At 37.7% G+C, this 19,004-nt stretch overlaps 1 protein-coding gene across 2 annotated transcripts in view; it reads left to right on the forward strand.

Annotated features, from left to right (window-relative positions):
• The window catches only part of nek10 (NIMA-related kinase 10), a 155,405-nt gene that overhangs the window by 65,393 nt on the left and 71,008 nt on the right, over window positions 1–19,004 (forward strand). For both annotated transcript variants that reach the window (XM_055660470.1, XM_055660464.1), the window contains exons 14-21: window positions 230–291; window positions 5,993–6,070; window positions 7,755–7,819; window positions 12,602–12,704; window positions 12,793–12,921; window positions 13,011–13,148; window positions 16,014–16,059; window positions 16,818–16,939. In XM_055660470.1, the coding sequence (XP_055516445.1) occupies window positions 230–291; window positions 5,993–6,070; window positions 7,755–7,819; window positions 12,602–12,704; window positions 12,793–12,921; window positions 13,011–13,148; window positions 16,014–16,059; window positions 16,818–16,939 (743 nt within the window). The remainder of the gene's footprint in view (window positions 1–229; window positions 292–5,992; window positions 6,071–7,754; window positions 7,820–12,601; window positions 12,705–12,792; window positions 12,922–13,010; window positions 13,149–16,013; window positions 16,060–16,817; window positions 16,940–19,004) is intronic.

Consider the following 19,004-nt stretch of genomic DNA (forward strand, 5'->3'; position numbering starts at 1 on the left):
GACCATTGAACTATTTTTAATCGGACTTTATCAGACTCTATCTTGATCTAACTGTTGCACCCTTGATGACTTGATTGTAATCATGTATTGTCTTTTCTTTGACTAAATGTATGCAACAAATGTATTTTCATTGTACCTTGGTACATGTAACAATAATAAACTATACTAAACAAAATTGTGCTATCTTTACAGAGCAATATATTGATTATTGATTAATTTGTTATTTCAGCATGTTGTGCTGCTCTTACTGAGCTGGTGCTTAATGATACAAATGCTCAACAGGTTGTACAGGTGAGTCCATTCAAAGTTACTTGCAAAACATTTTGTTAGAATACATCCACAATTTATGATTGAGTTAAGAATTCATATTGCCATTAATGTACCTGACCTTGATTTGCAATGCTTTTTTCACCCTAACAAGGAAAATGTAATCTCTGCCCATGACACATTTCATACTTCCTCCAAAGTCATGCTATCTTTGTTGAGGTTGCAGAGCTCTACTTGTTATCAGGATTCATCACAATTTATTCTGCACAGCCATCAAAATGTCTTCATAATCCCTCAGGGGGTTTGAGGATCACATCAACTCTCGTAAATCTAGATGCTAGATACAATCTAGTATTAATGTGCACCTAATTAATAGAAGAGGAGAAGGTAACTGTTTGGTAGATATTGGCCAACAATATTATACCATCAATGGTGCAAACAACCCGTAACAATACAGACAAAATAAATGATAGTTCCCAAAATTTTGACCATTACATTTTATGGAGGCAAAGATGTTAAAATTGAGGGAATAGCATAACAGGCAAATATGAAATAAGGAAAAATGAATTATTGGCATCTGCCACTGAGTTTGTAGGACCTGAAAGAACATGAGCCAGGGAATAAATATTCTATGAATAGCTTTATGTTCAAAACCAGGCCTGCTGGTTTTAATATTCAATGAAACCATGTGGAAATCTTGATGGCCAAAAAATATTCCAAGAAGATGAAATTAATTGATGAAGAAGATGGTTCCTTTACACAAATTTAATGTAGATGAGGACATCCTTGCACGCATTCATCTCAATAGATGAAAATGACCCAGATTTCATGTAGCAAAAACCAATTCCCTGAGAGACAATGCTGATCTTGACATTTAGGTCTCTCTTAATCTACTAATCAGAAAATATAAGGGCTCTAAATGGAAACTCAAGGGTCAATGATGTGGCAATCGATATGGCAATCGATTAAAGAAACTAGATACAGATGTTGTTTTTCCAAAATTATATTCTGTCATTTTAACCTCCATTGACCGATGGGTGTTGTGGAAGACATTTCCTGGACAACAAAGCTTTATCATAAACCATGGTAGACAAAAATGCTGGAGAAACTCAGCTGGTGCAGCAGCATCTATGGAACGAAGGAAATAGGCAACGTTTCGGGCCGAAACCCTTCTTCAGGCTCTGGTTATCTGGATATGGTCAGAACATCAAGGACATGTGTTTTTATCCACATGTTCTGCTTCATTGTTACCACTCGCAGATCAGACTTTTGTTCTTGGGTTGAAAGCTTACTACCTGCTGGGAGTAATGAAGCATGTCATAATATAAGAATTACATGTCAGCATTTGCAAATTGGGTTATGTTGATCCTGTTAACAATATGCTAATCACGCAAGATTGAATCTGGCATTAAGTAAGAACAAAACCTGCGTATATGTTTAACATGGATTTGCTGGTGATTGATGTACTGTGGAATTTGCTGACAAGATTAACTTGAGGGTTTAATTGTGATTGGAGAAAATAAATGAATATATTGCCTGTGAAGAAGTTATGTCCTTTGAGGAGGGGGAAGAGATGACACAAAGAGAAGGGTTGCCAGTCGAAAATAATTAGAGCACACAAAAAAAAAGATTAGCCACTTGTCCCCTTAAGAACTGTCCATCATTCAATAAGATTATAACTAATCCTGTGCCTGAAATCTGTTTAGCCCAGATCACCACATCTTCCCATTCCTTTGATACCCCAAAAAAACATGATTTCATCTTTGAATGTACTAAATGCTTGAGAATCCGCAGTGTTCGAAAGCAAAGGGCGAGAATATCACATTTATATAGACTGAAATCAAAGCTGCACACATTTCCCATTTCTGTACAATCTTAGGTGAATTTACTTATTTTGAATTCTAAACCCTCACAATAAAAATTGTATACTTTCCAAAATTCTTTGCGACTTTTATTTTATTTTTGTGTGAATCGACACACTAATCCCTTTGCATGCAGCCCATAATCATTTAAAAACCACGAACTCGTTTAAGTTTCTAGGCACCTATATCTCCAATAATCTAAAATGGCACATCAATGCAGACCACGTCATCAAGAAAGGTCAACAATGCCTATATTTCCTCAGACAGCTCAAAAAGTTCAGAGTCCATAAACACCTCCTGGTCCGTTTCTATCAATCAATCATTGAAAGCATCATCACCTCCTCAATCACAGTCTGGTACGGTAACATCGATAGTCACTCACTACTCAGAATACAGCGCATTGTCTCCAAGGCCTCCAGGATCATCAACTCCCCACTCCCCTCAATCCATTCCATTTATCTCCAACGTACCTCAAAACGGGCAAAAAAGATCATCTCGGACCACTCCCATCCAGCAAATCACCTTTTTCAGTCTCTCCCTTCAGGGAGGCGCCTCAGGTCACTTGCTACTAAAACCACCCGCTTTAAAAACAGTTTCTTCCCCTCAGCAATAAGAACTCTCAATTCCGTCCAATAATCAGACAATAATATGACTTTTGATATATACAGTGTCTTGTCTATGGTCTTTGTTTGTTCTTTTGCACTATGTATTGTTGGTGAGATTTGTGATTTGTGATGTGGTATGGATGCACTTTATTACGGTGATCTGTGTTATTAGTGGTATGGAACTAAAGCAGTGTACCATCATGTACCAAACCCAAATACCACCAACCCTGGTTGCGTGGCAAATAAAGATTCTATTCTATTCTATTCTATTCTATTAAAAAAAAAACATGATAGCATGATTTTATGAGGAAGAGATTTGTCTGACCAGTTGAATTAATTTTTTCAGAGGTAATAAAATATGTTGATGAGGGAAGTTTGACATGTAGTCTATTTGAACGTCAGTGACACCATTGACATTTTCCTAAAAGGACAGAGCCCATGAGATTCATAGCAGGTTGAAAATTCAGAACCAAAATTAGCTTGGTAATAGGATGCAGAGGGCGATGCAGAGCCTGTGGCAGGTGGTATACGATAGAGATTCATGCCGGGACCCTTACCTATGGTTATATACATAAACAACTTTATACAAATGTAGGAGGTATGATTAATAAGTTTGTAGATGACATACCAATTGGTGGTGTGTTGATAGTGAAAAGGATAGTTGCAAGTACAGGATGATATTGATCACTTGGGACTTTCTTCAAGAACTCAAATAAATTGGTCATGTTCAATATATTGATTCTTAAAATTATTTTATTTATCCATGTGTGGGTTTACAAGCCTGTTGAGAGGACAATTAATTAATTTGTGACATGTGATTTTCCTTTCAAAGAAAGCCATTGACTTTGCCTTTTATCTTGTAATCTTGAGTTTCATATACCTTATTGTAACATCTTTAAATAATTGCTTCTATGATTTCCCCTATGTCAGATGTTAAGCTAACTTGTCTATAGTTTCCTAATTTCCCTATTACATTCAATGTTTTACATATTTACAAGTTTGAAATATTTACCATTGAGGAAAGTTCATTCTGAACATTTGAACATTGACTTAGATAAAAGGACGGATAAAGGGACCAAGTTTATTGTGACCCCATTTTCATATAATACAAGTTGCCAGGAGGATACAAAGAACTTGCAGAGAGATATAGGTAGATTAAGCGAATTGGCAAAAGTAGCTTATGTATAAAGTGGGAAAATGTGAGGTCATCCTCTGGAAGGAAGAAAACCAATTACACGTAGGTAGTGGTAAAGAAGGCCAATGGTATGATTGCCTTTATCAATCGGGGCAATGAGTATAAGAGTCAGAAAATCATGTTGCAGCTTTATAAAACTTTGGTTAAGCCACATTTGGAATAATGTGTGCATTTCTGAGTGCCCCATTACAGGAAGGAAATAGAGGCTTTGGAGAGGGTGCAAGAGATTTACCAGAATGCTACTTGGATTAGAGGGTATTAGCTAAAAGGTTGGACAAGCTTGGATTGTTTTCTCTGGAACGTCGTTGGCTATGGAAAGGACCTGTTAGAAGTATGTAACATTATGAGAAGCATAGATAGTGTAGACATCCTCATGGTGGAAATGTCAAAGACTAGAGGGGTATATTTAAGGTGAGAGAGGCAAATTTTAAAAGAGACTAGACCAAGTGCAGGTTGGGTCTGCTCCCCCAATGGTGTGATCCACCAACCCAATATTCCACCATGCACCCGTCTCCTCCAACGGAACTGAACCCGTTCCCAAATGTAAGATTCCAGCACTCCCCTGCCTCCCTCAGCAGTGGATTAAAAAAAAATCCAATTTCACCTACCCTGCCTGCTGCAGCAGTTCCAATTGCAATACCAATTGGCCCTCCCCCTCCTGTTGAAGCACTTGCTGTGATATCCCATTGAGGTGAAAAGTTCAGAGTGTTCCTGTCTTGCAACTTTGTTTTGAAGTGTGTTGGAAGCTGATAGGAAGGAGCAGCGAATCAAAAGGAAGAAAAGGCAGCAGCCGGACGGACGGACGGCAGGCGGCAGCCACAGACTTTTATATAATAACTAGACCAAGTGCAGACCCGTTGGGTCTGCTCCCCCAATGGTGTGATTCCCCCAACCCAATATTCCACCATGCACCCGTCTCCTCCAATGGAACTGAAGCCGTTGCCAAATGTAAGTTTCCAGCACTGCCCTGCCTCCCTCAATTGCACCTCGCCTGCCTGCTGCAGCAGTGAAAAGTTCAGTGTTCCTGTCTTGCAACTTTGTTTCGAAGTGTGTTGGAAGCTGATAGGAAGGAGCAGCTGTCAACGAATCAAAAGGCAGGAAGGGATCCGTACTGCAGGCGGACGGATTTGAGTTTTATATATTAATAGATAGATGTGTGGGGCATGTTTTTTACACTGAGAGGAACGCTCTGCCAGGATGGCTGGTGGAGGCAGATACGATAGTGGCAATTAAGAGTCTTTTAGATTTGCACATGCATTTGCAGAGACAGGAGTGATTATGTATCATGCATAGGCAAGAAGATTTGTTAAACCTGACATCGTGTTTGCCATGACCATTGTAAACCAAGTAGCCACCTCCTGTGCTGTACTATTCTATTTTCTATGTACTGAAATTGAGTGTTTCTATAAAATGTACAAAGGGATATGAGGTTCCGGTGCATGAAGCACAAAAGGTTGCCATGTTGCCAGCAAGTAATTAAAAAGACTAATAGATTGTTTTCTTATTGCAAAAGGCATGGAGCATAAAAGTCGGAAACGTTTGATGCAACTTTACAGGAAACAGGCTGAATATCACCAAGAGATTGATTTTGGTCTCTGTGTTTGAGGAGGGATGTACTTGTATTGGGATGGTGGCAGATAAGTTAATCACAGTGATGATAGGGCAGATGTATGAAGAGAAGAGGGTGAGGGTGAGTGTGGTTGACAGGAGGGATGCTAGGAGGATGTTTCTCTTAGTAGAGATCTAGAACTAAGGGTGGTTTCAGATAAGAGGCTACGCATTTAAGATGGACACAAAGGAATGTCATGACTTTTAGGAACACTTTATCCAGAATGTTGTGGAGGTAGGGGTCATGGGATACATTAATAGGCATTTGAATTACAGGGTAGTCAAAGGATAGGAGAAGGCAGTGGGAAAATTGTTTCAGGCTAAGATTGGATCATTAATGATCTTAGTCAGTGGTGGAACAGGCTTAAGGTGTCATTTGCCCTAATAGCTCAGGAATATACTGTGGAATGTCTGAAGAGAATGTCACACTTTTTTTTAATAAATTGTTTGTGCAGGGGAATGGCATTTATGTGATTGGGAAATTAATTCTACCAAACAAACAACGAAATGCACCAAAAGCAGATATATTTCAGGTAATTTTGATTTTTTTTTCTTATGTTTATTAGGAAAGCTATTCACAGTTAGGTGACTTTAAACAAGTCATTTAAACAAACATTTCAGATACGTGTGAGGCTGCTAGACAAGATAGGACACCATAGTTTTAGAGGCAAGGTACTAGCATGGATAGAAGATTGGCTGACTGGCAGACGGCAAAGAGTGAGAATAAAGGGGGACTTTCATTGTTGGCTGCCGGTGCCTAGTGGTGTTCCGTAGGGGTGGGTGTTGGATCCGCTATATCACGTTATATATTAATGGATGAGGAAATTGATGGCATCGTGGCCTGGTTTGTGGACGATACAAAGATAGGTGGAGGTGCAGTTAGTGTTGAGGAAGTCGGGAGGCACCAGAAGGATTTGTTGAGAGTGAGCAAAGAAATGGCAAATGGAATACAGCGTAGCAAAGTATACAATCTTGCACATTGGTAGAATAAAAGCGAAGACAACTTTTTAAATGGGGAGCGGATTCAGAAATCGTAGGTGCAAATGGACTTGGGAGTGCTAGTGCAGGATTTCCAAAAAGTTAATTTACCGGTTGAGTCAGCGGTAAGGAAGGCAAATCCAATGCTAGTATTCATTTTGAGGGGACCAGAATAAGAAAGCATGGATATGATACTGAGGCTTTATCAGGCACTGGTGAGGTCACATTGCAATATTGAGTGGAGTTATGGACCAATCCCTGAGGAAGTGGTTGCTCGGAAGAGGGTCCAGAGGTGATTTACGAGAATAATCCCAGGGATGATTGGGTTAACATATGAGGAGCATTTGAAGGCTCTGGACGTTCTTGCTGGAGTTTAGAAGGATGAGGGGGATCTTCTTGAAACCTCCTGGATAATAAAAGATGTAGATAAAGTGGACGTGGAAAGGATGTTTCCAGTAATAGGAGAGTCTAGAACCAGAGAGCACAGCCTCAAAATAAAAGGACAAATCTTAAAAATGGAGATGAAGAAGAATTTATTCAGCCAGAGGGTGGTAAAGTTGTGAAATTCTTTGCTGCAGATGGCTGTGGAGGCCAAGTCATTGGGTATTTTTCAAGCAGAGATTGATAGATTCTTGATTAGTAATGGTGTCAAAGGTTTTGGGGAGAAGGAAGGAGAATGAGATTGAGAAGGAAAAATAGATCGGCCATATTTGAATGGTGGAGTAGATCCAATGGGCTGAATGGCCTGATTCTGCTTCTATTTCTTATGGCCTTGTATTGGTAGAGTACTACTTTACGTAATCAGTTTGTTCATTCCATTTACTGGGTATTAAAAGAGTAATTAATTTCTCACAATTACCCAAGGTTTTTGAGCCTCATAGTATCAGTAGGATGATCGCACTTTTGTGATCCGTGTGCTTCACATGTATAAAATTAATTTACCAGATTAACAGAAAAATAAGTTGCTGCAAAACATTCCTAATTACTTTCAATGTTTTAACACATTTGTACGATACATCAGGAATTGGTTTAATTGTGGCTTTAGTAACGTGTAATGACATTTCTTGGAATTTTATTTTAATTTTTCTCCGCATTCAAAATGTTATTTCGTTTTTGTTGACTTGTTACAGCAATTTGTATTACATTTAAGTGTGGACCAATGCCATGCACTTCATGAATTATGTCTGATTTTCAATAGTGCATATATGCTTAACATTTTTAATAACATCTTCATTACAGTGTTATGCATTTAGAGCTTTGCGGTTTCTCTTCAGCATGGAAAGGAATAGACAACTATTTAAAAGGTAGTAATTTAGAATATAATACATTTGTGTACTTTATCTTTTCTTAATAGTAAAAAAAGGTATCTAATATCAATGTAGATAAAATGCCATTTAGATTTAATGTCTAATTTTCAGTTCTGCAACAAAGTTTGCTGTATCTGCTTGATACGTCACTATAATAGTAGAATTCAGACCATAAGCTTGGTAATTATGATAACATTATAAAAAATGTTTAAATCTGTCAATCAAATTAATAAAACAAGATAAGTAAATTGTTATGATTCTTTCTGTCAATCCTATTTTGGGTAATCTGTGAGATCTGCACCAACAGTCCTGTGGGTGATTGTCTCCAATTGAAAAATTAAATCCACTAAAAAATGGTTTTAAAATTATAATTTTGAAAATGTGTGGCATCATTAACTAATCTGCTGAAGAAATTCAAGATTTTTTTAATTTATTTATTTATTTTTTAAACATTTTTTGGAAAAGAAAGCCCCTTAGGAAAGAAGTTAGAGAAGGAAGTAAAGAAAGGAAATAGATCCTAGAAAAGAAAGAAAAAAAAGGAGAAACAATCGCTCTATTATAACACAAAACTCCGCAAAAAAGGATATACCAACCGTGTTTTTTTTGCCCCCCGTTACCAGATCCTGGTACCATTTATTTTTTAAATTACTATTGCACCTCATGCTTGTAATAGTTCCATAAATGCAGACCACGTTTTTTCGGAAGTGGTCTGCTTTGCCTGCTAGAAGGAGTCTCATCTCTTCCAGGTGTAATGTTTCGAACATGTTTGAAATCCACATTTTTATTGTTGGTATTGGAGCGTTTTTCCAGAATTTGAGTATAAGCTTTTTTCCCATTATTAGCCCGTAATTAAGTAAGTTCTTTTGAAACACGTTTAGTTCGGGGTTACCTTCCGATATTCCAAAAATGATCCATTCTGCTTTTGGTACCAGTTTTATTTTAATTAATTTTGTGAAGATTTCAAATATTTAGTTCCAGAATTTTTGGATTTTTATACAAAAAACAAAAGAGTAGCTTCTTGAGACTGACATTTATCACAAGTGGGTGAGACATTGGGGAAAAGTTTATTTATTTTGGTTTTTGAATAATATAGTCTATGTAATGTTTTAAATTGAATTAGAGTATGTCGTACGTTGATCGAGCATTTATGCACATATAGTAAGTGTTTATCCCAGCTCTCTTTTGAAATTTTTATAGCTAGTTCTTGTTCCCAGTCTCTTCTAATACCATCAGTTGTAGGTATTTCTATATTTAAAATAATGTTGTATAAGTATGATATTAGATTTGCTGATTCAGCCTTTGTCTTCATTGCTTCATCCAATAAGTCTGGGGGCATGTTATGATAGTCTTTTGTGTATTTTTTCAGATAGTCACGGATTTGAAGATATTTAAAATATTGATTATTTTTCAAATTATATTTCAGTTGTAATTGTTGAAATGATAATAATTTTCCCAATTCATACAAGTCTCCGAGCGTTTTGATTCCCATTCTTTCCCATTGTGTAAATGATTTATCTATAATTGAAGGTTTAAACGACAGATTATTGACTATTGGCATTAAAAGAGATAGATTTCTTAATTTTAGATTCTGTTTTATTTGTTTCCAAGTTCTAATTGTGCTATGTATCATTGGATTTTTATTGTAATTTTTGTTATTCAGATTCATTGGTGAGAGGAGAGTCGCTCCTGTATTACACGGAGATCAGTCCTCTCTCTCCATTACAATCCAGTCCACCTGCTGGGCAGAGTTGTCCAGCAGGTGAATCATATTTTTAATATTTACTGCCCAATTATAGTACAGGTGCACAACCTTTTATCCGAAAGCCTTGGGACCAGACACTTGTCGGATTTCGGACATTTTCGGATTTCCGAATGGAAGATTTTTAGCGTAGATTAGGTAGGTAGTGCGGGCGGCTTGAAAAGTCTGGAGTGGCTGCCTCCTCCCCGGAGACCGGGGAATCATTGTAAATCATTGCATAAATGTTAGTCAGTTAGTTTGGAGGGATTTTATGTGGTGGGGGTGGTGGGGTGTGAAGGGGGAAACTTTAATTCTTAGTCCCCTACCTGGTCGGCGACTCCCAACATCGCGGAGCTGGGGGCTCCGTCCGACCGCGGGCGGCGCCGGTTGGAGCTCCAACCCCGGCAACTCTACCCCTGGCTGCGAGGCGCTCCAAATCCAGCGTCGCCCGTGGCCGGACGCCCTCAGCCCCAGCTCCGCGAATGTTGGGAGTCGGCGGCCACAACGCTCCGAAGCTTACCGCACGGCAACCCGGTAAGGCATTGCCGGCTCCCCGCTGGTATCCCAGTGCTGCGACGCCACCGACTCCCAACATTCACTGAGCTGGGGCTGCGGGCGGCGGTGGATTTGGAGCGCCCCGCAGCCAGGGGTAGAGTTGCTGGGGTCGGAGCTCCAACCGGCGCCGCCCGCGGCCCCAGCTGGGAGTTGGCGGCCACAGCGCTGCGGAGCTTACTGCACGGCGACCCGGTAAGGCATTGACCGCTCCCCGCCTCTCCGACCAGGTAGGGGACTAAGAATTAAAGTTTACCCCTTCACCCCCCCCCCCCTTTCACATAAAAGCCCTCCAAACTAACTGACTAACATTTAAGCAATGATTTACAGATGTTTAAGTGTCTCCCCGGTCTCCAGGGAGGAGGCAGCCGCTACAGTAGTACAGACCTGGGTTGACCGTGGGTCGTTTCGGGTCAAGTTTGGCGCCAAACACGATCTTTAGTGTGCAGACGACATCCTGGGAAAAAATGGCCGGTTTTCGGAGTTTTTCGGTTTCCGGAACTCCGGATAAAAGGTTGTGCACCTGTACATAAAGTTAGGGAGCGCAAGACCACCCATCTCTTTTGGTTTACTAAGGTGTGCTCTTTGTATTCTGTGGGATTTATAATCCCATATAAAATTTGTGATGTCTGAGTCCAATTTTTTGAAAAACTTTTTTGGAAGATATATAGGTATTGATTGAAATAAATATAGGATTTGTGGTAAAAAGATCATTTTTATAGCATTTATTCATCCTATTAAAGACATCGGGAGCGTTTTCCAGAATTTGATTAGATTAATTCAAGATATTTACACGCACATAATTCATGTTAAATCTTTGGGATATTTTAACACAAATTGATCATTGATCAAAAAAAAAAATCCAAAATACACAGTCAAACCAGTGCTTTTATTGAGTGGCAGGACTGAATTATTCTCAATTCTGTCCCACAACCTCTGCACCATCTCTTGCACCCTTCCTCCAACTCATAAATATGTTTATTTTTGAAGCTTACTCTTGCAAAGTGGTCATCACTAGCAAGGTAAACATTAATTTCCAATTCCTGATTTCCCTTGGGAAAAATTCTCAATTCGCAAAAGAGGAAATAGTTTTTTTTCTGTGTGTACAATCCTTCTCTTTTGTTGTACACATGACAGCTGACATTAACTTAGCAAATTTTGAAAAATGTATTAGAAATTTGGGCAGAATTTTTATCAGGGCAGGAGTGGGGTTAATTAGAACAGGAACGTGTAGTTAATGGCAAGACCCTCAGATGCATTGATGCATGGAGGGATCTTGGGTACAAGTCTATGGTTCCCTCAAAGTAACAACAGAAGTGGATAGGTGGTAATGAAGATGTACGGCATGCTTGCCTTGGAGTGGTGGAGGCATTGAGTATAAAAATTGGTAAATCGCTGGTTAGGCCTCGTTAGTAATATTGTGTGTAGTTTTGATTGCAATGTAACATGAAGGATAGGGAGGCTTTGGAGAGGTTGGAAGAGATTTGCCAGCCTGTTACCTGGATTAGAGAGTTTAAGATGTGAGGAGATGGAAATGCCAAATACATAGGTTTTAGAAGTAGAAAGTTTATAGGAGCCCTCCAAACTAAAGGTGTGAAAGTACTAGGGGGAGTCAATCCCTACAAGCCAATTATCGAGACGGGCTGCAAAATACATAGAATGACAACTCTTTGGCCCAATCATACAATAGCACATAACATCGTTTCAACACATAGTACTTAGGGGGAAACACTTCCAATAAGTAAAGAAACATTATCACTAGATAAAGAAACATCTTGGTGAGGCCACTTTCCTGGACCAATCACAATTAATGGTGGGAAGGCACTGCAACATAATTGAAACCCAACATTTCCCCAACCAACCCCAAGCATGCTTTTGCATAGAAACATAGAAACATAGGAAATAGATGCAGGAGTAGGCCATTCGGTCCTTCGAGCCTGCACCGCCATTCAATATGATCATGGCTGATCATCCAACTCAGTATCCTGTACATGCCTTCTCTCCATACCCCCTGATCCCTTTAGCCACAAGGGCCACATCTAACTCCCTCTTAAATATAGCCAATGAACTGGCCTCAACCACATTCTAGGGCAGAGAATTCCAGAGATTCACCACTCTCTGTGTGAAAAATGTTTTTCTCATCTCGGTCCTAAAAGATTTCCCCCTTATCGTTAAACTGTGACCCCTTGCTCTGGACTTCGCCAACAGCAGCAGTGCAACGCTCCTTTTGCAAAATCCCATACATATTAACAACTTGCAGGCCTTCTGGACTGAAACCTCTGTGCAACCCCTTCCCAGGCTTCAGACTCCCTAGAGCCATCTATGTCACATGGTTCTGCAACTTCCTGCAAATGATGCCAAGCAGGTTTCACAGATCTTTTCCCAGACATCTTCCATTTTCCTAAGTACCCACATTTCTAATATTTACATATTGATTGCTGAAACTCTCAAGATTGGTCATTGTTAATGTGATATTCTTTTTATTGCAGATTATTTCCTTCAGATATGTTTGAGATGTTCATTGATGTTGGACATTATGCACGTGATATATGTGCATATGAGAACCTAGTAAATAAGCTGAACTCTTTGCCTGTAAGTGAAGGACTCAAATTACATTTGTGTATTTTCTGAATTGCGTTTGGATTTTATCAGTTCCATAAAAATGCTATTTTGTACCTAGGCCAATGAACTAAAACAAATCACTGAGAATATTGAAGGAATTAACCAAAATAAAGCCCCAACAAAATTTATTGGTAATTATGCAATTTTAGATTACCTTGGAAGTGGAGCATTTGGGAATGTTTTTAAGGTAAGTTACACCTTTTATTGTAATATTTTATTAACTTTCTGTAAGAGAAACGTGAACTGTATATTTTAGAGCTCTTGTTTAATTTACAGGTACGGAAATACAGTGGGCAGAACCTGCTCGCTATGAAAGAAGTTAACTTACACAATCCAGCCTTTGGAAAGGACAAAAAAGACCGTGACAGCAGTGTGGAAATAATTGTGTCTGAGTTAACGATAATTAGAGAACAGGTATGTTTGCTTTGTTTACGCCTCAAAAAAATTAAAAACCCTGTTCTTGTTTCATGTATGATGTATAGTGAAAAATTATTAGCTGGAATCATTTTGAAAGAACTGCATTTGCATTAGTTTGAGAAGGAGTGTTAAAGATGCCTTATGAAAGCATGATGTACAGGTAGAATGAGAAAATGTTAGAAATATGGATCAAGATACCAGTCACAAACACTGCTTTGTTCTGGATGTTGTTGAGCCTTACATGTCACAAATATGTTAAATAAGTGGAAAGTTTTCCATTGCATCTCTGAATTACGTTTGTTAGGTGTTCGGAGGCCTTCAAAAAGTCAGAATATCAATCTGTTGCCATAGATTTTTTTTTTTTTTTTTTTTTTAATTTTATTTTATTAGAAGTAAGCACAGTCATATGGCACCAAAGTGCCTAATATATATTTTCATAATACATTTTATGTACAACTTCTTTTTTTTTTTTTGTTACATTGAAAAAAGATGAGAATAAGAAAAAGAGGTTAGATAGTAAAGGATAGAAAAATGTGAAATATATAGTGTGTGAAGAAAGAAAACGAGTAAATGAAGAAAGTTGAGAGAGAAAATAGTGAAAAGAAAAGGAGATCATTATTTATAGTCTTGACCAACCCTCGTCCAGTCCTGAAACAGTTATTTTTTACAATTGTGTTGCACCATATGATTCCAAAAAAACGACGAATGGAGACCAACTCGTTATGAATTGGTCTGATTTATCCATTAGGAGGAATCGCATTTCCTCAAGATGAGCGGTGTCCAACATACTTGCAATCCACATTTTAAGCGTTGGTATTGATGTACCCTTCCAAAATTTAAGTATTTTTTTTTTTGCTATTATTAAACCATAATTAAGGAATAGATTTTGAGATGTGTTCAATTTATTCCCATCTTCCATTACACCAAATATAATCATTTCAGTATTAGGTTCCATTCTTGTCTTGAATAATTTTGTAAGTATTTCAAAAATATCATTCCAAAATCTATAAAGTTTTATGCAGGAAACTAAGGAGTGTGTTATAGTTGCCTTTTGGGCTAGACATTTATCACAAGTGGCGGATATATTTGGATAAAATTTGTTCAATCTTGTTTTTGAATAATATAATCTATGTACAATTTTAAATTGTATTAGATTATGTCTTACATTAATTGAACATTTGTGAATATATATCAGGTATTTTTCCCATTTAACCTTCGTAATTTTTATCATTAATTCCCGTTCCCACTCTTCTCTAAGTACCTCTGTCGATGGTAGGTCTATATTTAGAATACTATTATATAAATAGGATATTAATTTTTGTGAGTCAGCTTCAATATTCATTGCTTCTTCCAATAAGTCAGGAGTTACTTTTTGATATCCTTGTATATATTTTTTCACAAAGTCGCAAATCTGAAGATATTTAAAATATTGGTTGTTTTTCAATTTAAATTTTAATTGTAGTTGTTGGAATGATAGTAGGTTTCCTGTTTCGTACATATCCCTGATCCTTCTAATTCCGAGACTTTCCCATTGGTTATATGTCTTATCAATAAGAGATGGTTTAAATAAAGGGTTATTCGCAATTGGCATTAACAGTGATAGATTTCTTAATTTTAAAGATAATTTTATTTGTTTCCAAATTCTTATTGTACCATATATAATTGGGTTCTTCTTATATATTGTGTTATTCAGTTTTTTGGGGGAAAAGAGGATCGTTCCTATATTACAAGGATGACAATCCTCCTTCTCCATTTTTATCCATTCTGTCTGTTGTGTAGAACTATCCAACCAATAAATCATATTCTTAATATGCACTGCCCAGTAATAATACATAAAATTCGGAAGTGAAAGTCCCCCGACCTCTTTTGGTTTACATAAGTGTTTTTTTGTGATTCTATGTGATTTATAGTCCCAAATATAATCTGTTGCCATAGATTGCCAGAGAATAACATTCTTGGTATTTATATAACCCCTGGAGTTGAACTAATGGCCAGGGTGACCCCATATCATTGGGTGGAGTATCACAGAAGTTTACAGGTCTCCTTCTCTGTGGCCTCCTATTCTGAACAATGAGGCCCAAAGTAAGAACAATACCTGATTTTTTTTTTGTTCATGAACATTGCAGCCAGCAGGTTTAATGTTGACAAAGGAGTTTAACGCTCTATTTCATGGCTACTTTATGTCAGCCTATTACCGACATCCCCTTTTTTCCACCCCCCCCCCCCCCCCCCCCCCCCCCCCCCCCCCCCCCCCCCCCCCCCCCCCCCCCCCCCCCCCCCCCCCCCCCCCCCCCCCCATATTCCCCCCCCCCCCCCCCCCCCCCCCCCCCCTGTTCTGATGAAGGGTCTTCAAACTGATGAAGGGTCTTCAAAGAAATGTTAAGTATGTTTATTCATACAGATACTGCCTGATCTGCTGGAATTTTGTCTAACATTTTGTGTATGATCTGAAACAACGCCTATCCATGTTTTCTAGGTTTGCTGCTTTACCCGTTGAGTTGCTTCAATGCTTTGTCTTTTTTTTGTAAACGGGAATCTGCAGTTACGTGTGTTTTCTATTTCTTATGTTCTTTTTTGTGAAAAAGAGGTTTTTGTAACAAAAAATGTTAAGAATGCCCAATAACACAACCAAATCATTGCAAAAAAACAATTTCATAGTAATAAACATTTATTGTCTTTGCACTCAAAAACAAAGTTTTTCACTGTACCTTGGTACAGGTGACAATAAAATAAACTAAACTAAACATATTGAATAGAATAAAATCTTTGCATTGTTTTACAGTAACTGACTGAACTGAACAATGATAATAAATGACTTTTAGAGTGATTTTTTGTCATGAGTAATTTTCTCTCTTTTTGCAGCTTCATCATCCAAATGTAGTTAGATATTACAAGACTTTTGTGGAAAGTAAGTATAATTTTGTGCGTAAAAATAAAAAGCAACATTAGAATTTACGTAGTTAAAGAAATTGTATATTTATCATAGTTGTTGATAATGTATATGAATCCCATAAATTCAAGTTTGCATCAACATCTACAATGATAAGTAAATTGTCTTTCATATAGTTCACATTTCTAAAGCTATGATTTTTCACCCAAAATGAGTGCTCTGTAAAATTAAAAAATAACTCAGTGGCATGCCTATTTTGTGCTGTGATGAAACAGCTCTATGACAATGTTACAACGTATTTTTGTTTGATCGTTCAGATGATGTAAGCACCATGATGTAGGTTTTCACACCAGCATTAAAATAGTTTTTATAACAATGAGCACCAAATATTATCGTGAAATATTACATCCCTCAGGAGAGAATGTGCATGCATTCTGTAGTAGATGACAAGTAGTAGATTAGATTTTATTACTTACTATGCTATTTATGTTGCCAGATCGGTACCTTACAAATGCTGAGGTATATTATGACTATTTATTGACTGCCTTGTATATTTCTCTGGCAAATATATATTAGATAATTTATCATAGGTATAATAACATTATCTTAGGTGGAATTTTTTTAATTACTTTTCTGTTTTGCTCATTTTCTCACTATGCAGAACTATGCAGAAATATTTGATACAAAAATTAAGATATATTTCCAGTCTATGGATGTAGAATAAATAAGGATAGTTGTGTCCTTGTGTTTTATATATACATTGTCCTTCTTTGCAGATGACAGATTGTATATAGTAATGGAATTGATTGAAGGTGCACCCCTAGGTGAGCACTTTAATTCCCTCAAAGAAAAGCAACAGAAGTTTACAGAAGAACGAATATGGAATATATTTATACAAGTAAGAACATCTTTATAGATTGTAGAAATCTTGAGGGCAGACACAAAATGCTGGAGTAACTCAGCAGGTTAGGCAGCATCTCTGGAGAGAAGTAATAGGATCTGGAGAGAAGGAGTAGGATCTGGAGAGAAGGAATCTTGACATTGAAATAGAAGATACATTGGAAACTTACTGAGGGAAAGCTGTTTTGTTAATCTGACATGATTGAATTTAATGTATTGTTTCTAATATGCTAATATTTTCAGTATTGGCTACTAGAGATAATGATGGTATGACATTTTGAACATTGAACAGAAAAATACAGCACAAGAGGAATAGGCCCTTCAACCCACAATGTCTGTGCTGAACTTGATACCAAACTAATCTCCTCTGCCTGCATGTGATCAATATTCCTCTATTTCCTCCGTGTCCATGTGCCAATCTAAAAATCTCTTAAATGCCTTTATTGTATTTGCTTCCATCACCAACTCTGGCAGTGTGTTCCAGCCAACCACCACTCTCCATGTAAAGAACTTGCCCCAGACATTCCTTTTAAACGTTGTTACTCTCACCTTAAGCATGCCCTTTAATTTTAGACATTTTTACCCTGTGTAAAAGTCTTTGACTGTCTTTCCTATCTATGCCTATCATAATTTCACATACTTCTATCAGGTATCCCTTCAACCTCTGACGTTCCACAGAAAACAGTTTATGTCTAACCTCTTCTTACAACTCTCTCATCCAGGCAGCATTCTGGTAAACCTATTCTGCACCCTTTCCAAAGCCTCTACACTGTAATTGGGTGAATAGAACTGCACATACTAATCCAAATGTGGTCTAGCCAAAGTTTTACAAACTGGAAAATGATTTCCTGACTTAAAACTTTACTGTTTTGTATGTCAATCATATTCATATCACATCAAAATGGAGCTGTTTGTTTCTCAGATTTAAAACATTATATTGTAGGCACTGTTTATTCATCCCAAGATCTGCATTATGTGCTAGTGAATAAAGAAAGGCTAGAAATGCTCAGCAAATCATGTAGCATCTGAGGGAAAAGAAACAGAATCAGATGTCATTTTTGACCAAAGTTTATCAACCTTGATGTTAACTCAGAAATTCTGACATTTTTTGGATAGAAGGCATGATGATGGTTTGGTGGAGGTGTTGGTAGTGAAAAAAGTAGGCAGTTTTACTGTATGATATTAGATTTAATGTAAATGTTGTAAATTAGTCTCCTAGTTTGATGAAAATTGTACAGTTTGAGGATCTGCATGACAAAATCTCTTATCGTAGTAATTAAAGGGTCAGTTTAAATCTGCAAAGCCTGGGTTTAGAAGCAACAAAAGATCCACAACTAAGGATGTTTCACTACATGTGCTTCTGCAGTTTGATAAGAAATATTCTTTCCCAGCAAAAGAAGAAATAAATATTTTGCTGACACTCAAACAGCATGGTTGAAAGAAACACAGGAACAGAGAGAATAGGAATAGGCCATTTGACCCTTTGAGCGTGCTCTGCATTTAATATATCATAATCTCAGATGCCTTTTGTGCGTAAAAATCTATCAACCTTCTAAATACAAAATGAAAATCAAAAGCTGCAGTTGGAAACATAAACTGAATAGAGATAAAATGTTTCAGCAGATCAAACAGCATCAATGGAAACAGATTTTGATATTAGTTTTCGCTTATTACTTTTGTGTGTACCAAGATACAGTGAGAAACGTTATTTTGCATTCTACCTAGGAAAATCATTTGTGAATACAATCAAACCATACACAAGTACAACAGAAAATAAACAAAGAGCAGAAGTTTTATGACTACTGATACAGTGCAGATATTTTTGTTTAGGTGCAAGATCCACAACATAGAAACAAGGTAGAAATTAGGTGCAGGATTAGGCCATTCGGCCCTTCGAGCCTGCACCGCCATTCAATATGATCATGGCTGATCATCCAACCCAGTATCCCGTACCTGCCTTCTCTCCATACCCCCTGATCCCCTTAGCCACAAGGGCCACATCTACCTCCCTCTTAAATATATCCAATGTAGTGGCCTCAACTACCCTCCTGTGGCAGAGGGTT

Source organism: Leucoraja erinacea, chromosome 2 (genome assembly GCF_028641065.1).
Source record: "Leucoraja erinacea ecotype New England chromosome 2, Leri_hhj_1, whole genome shotgun sequence".
NCBI lineage: Eukaryota > Metazoa > Chordata > Chondrichthyes > Rajiformes > Rajidae > Leucoraja > Leucoraja erinaceus.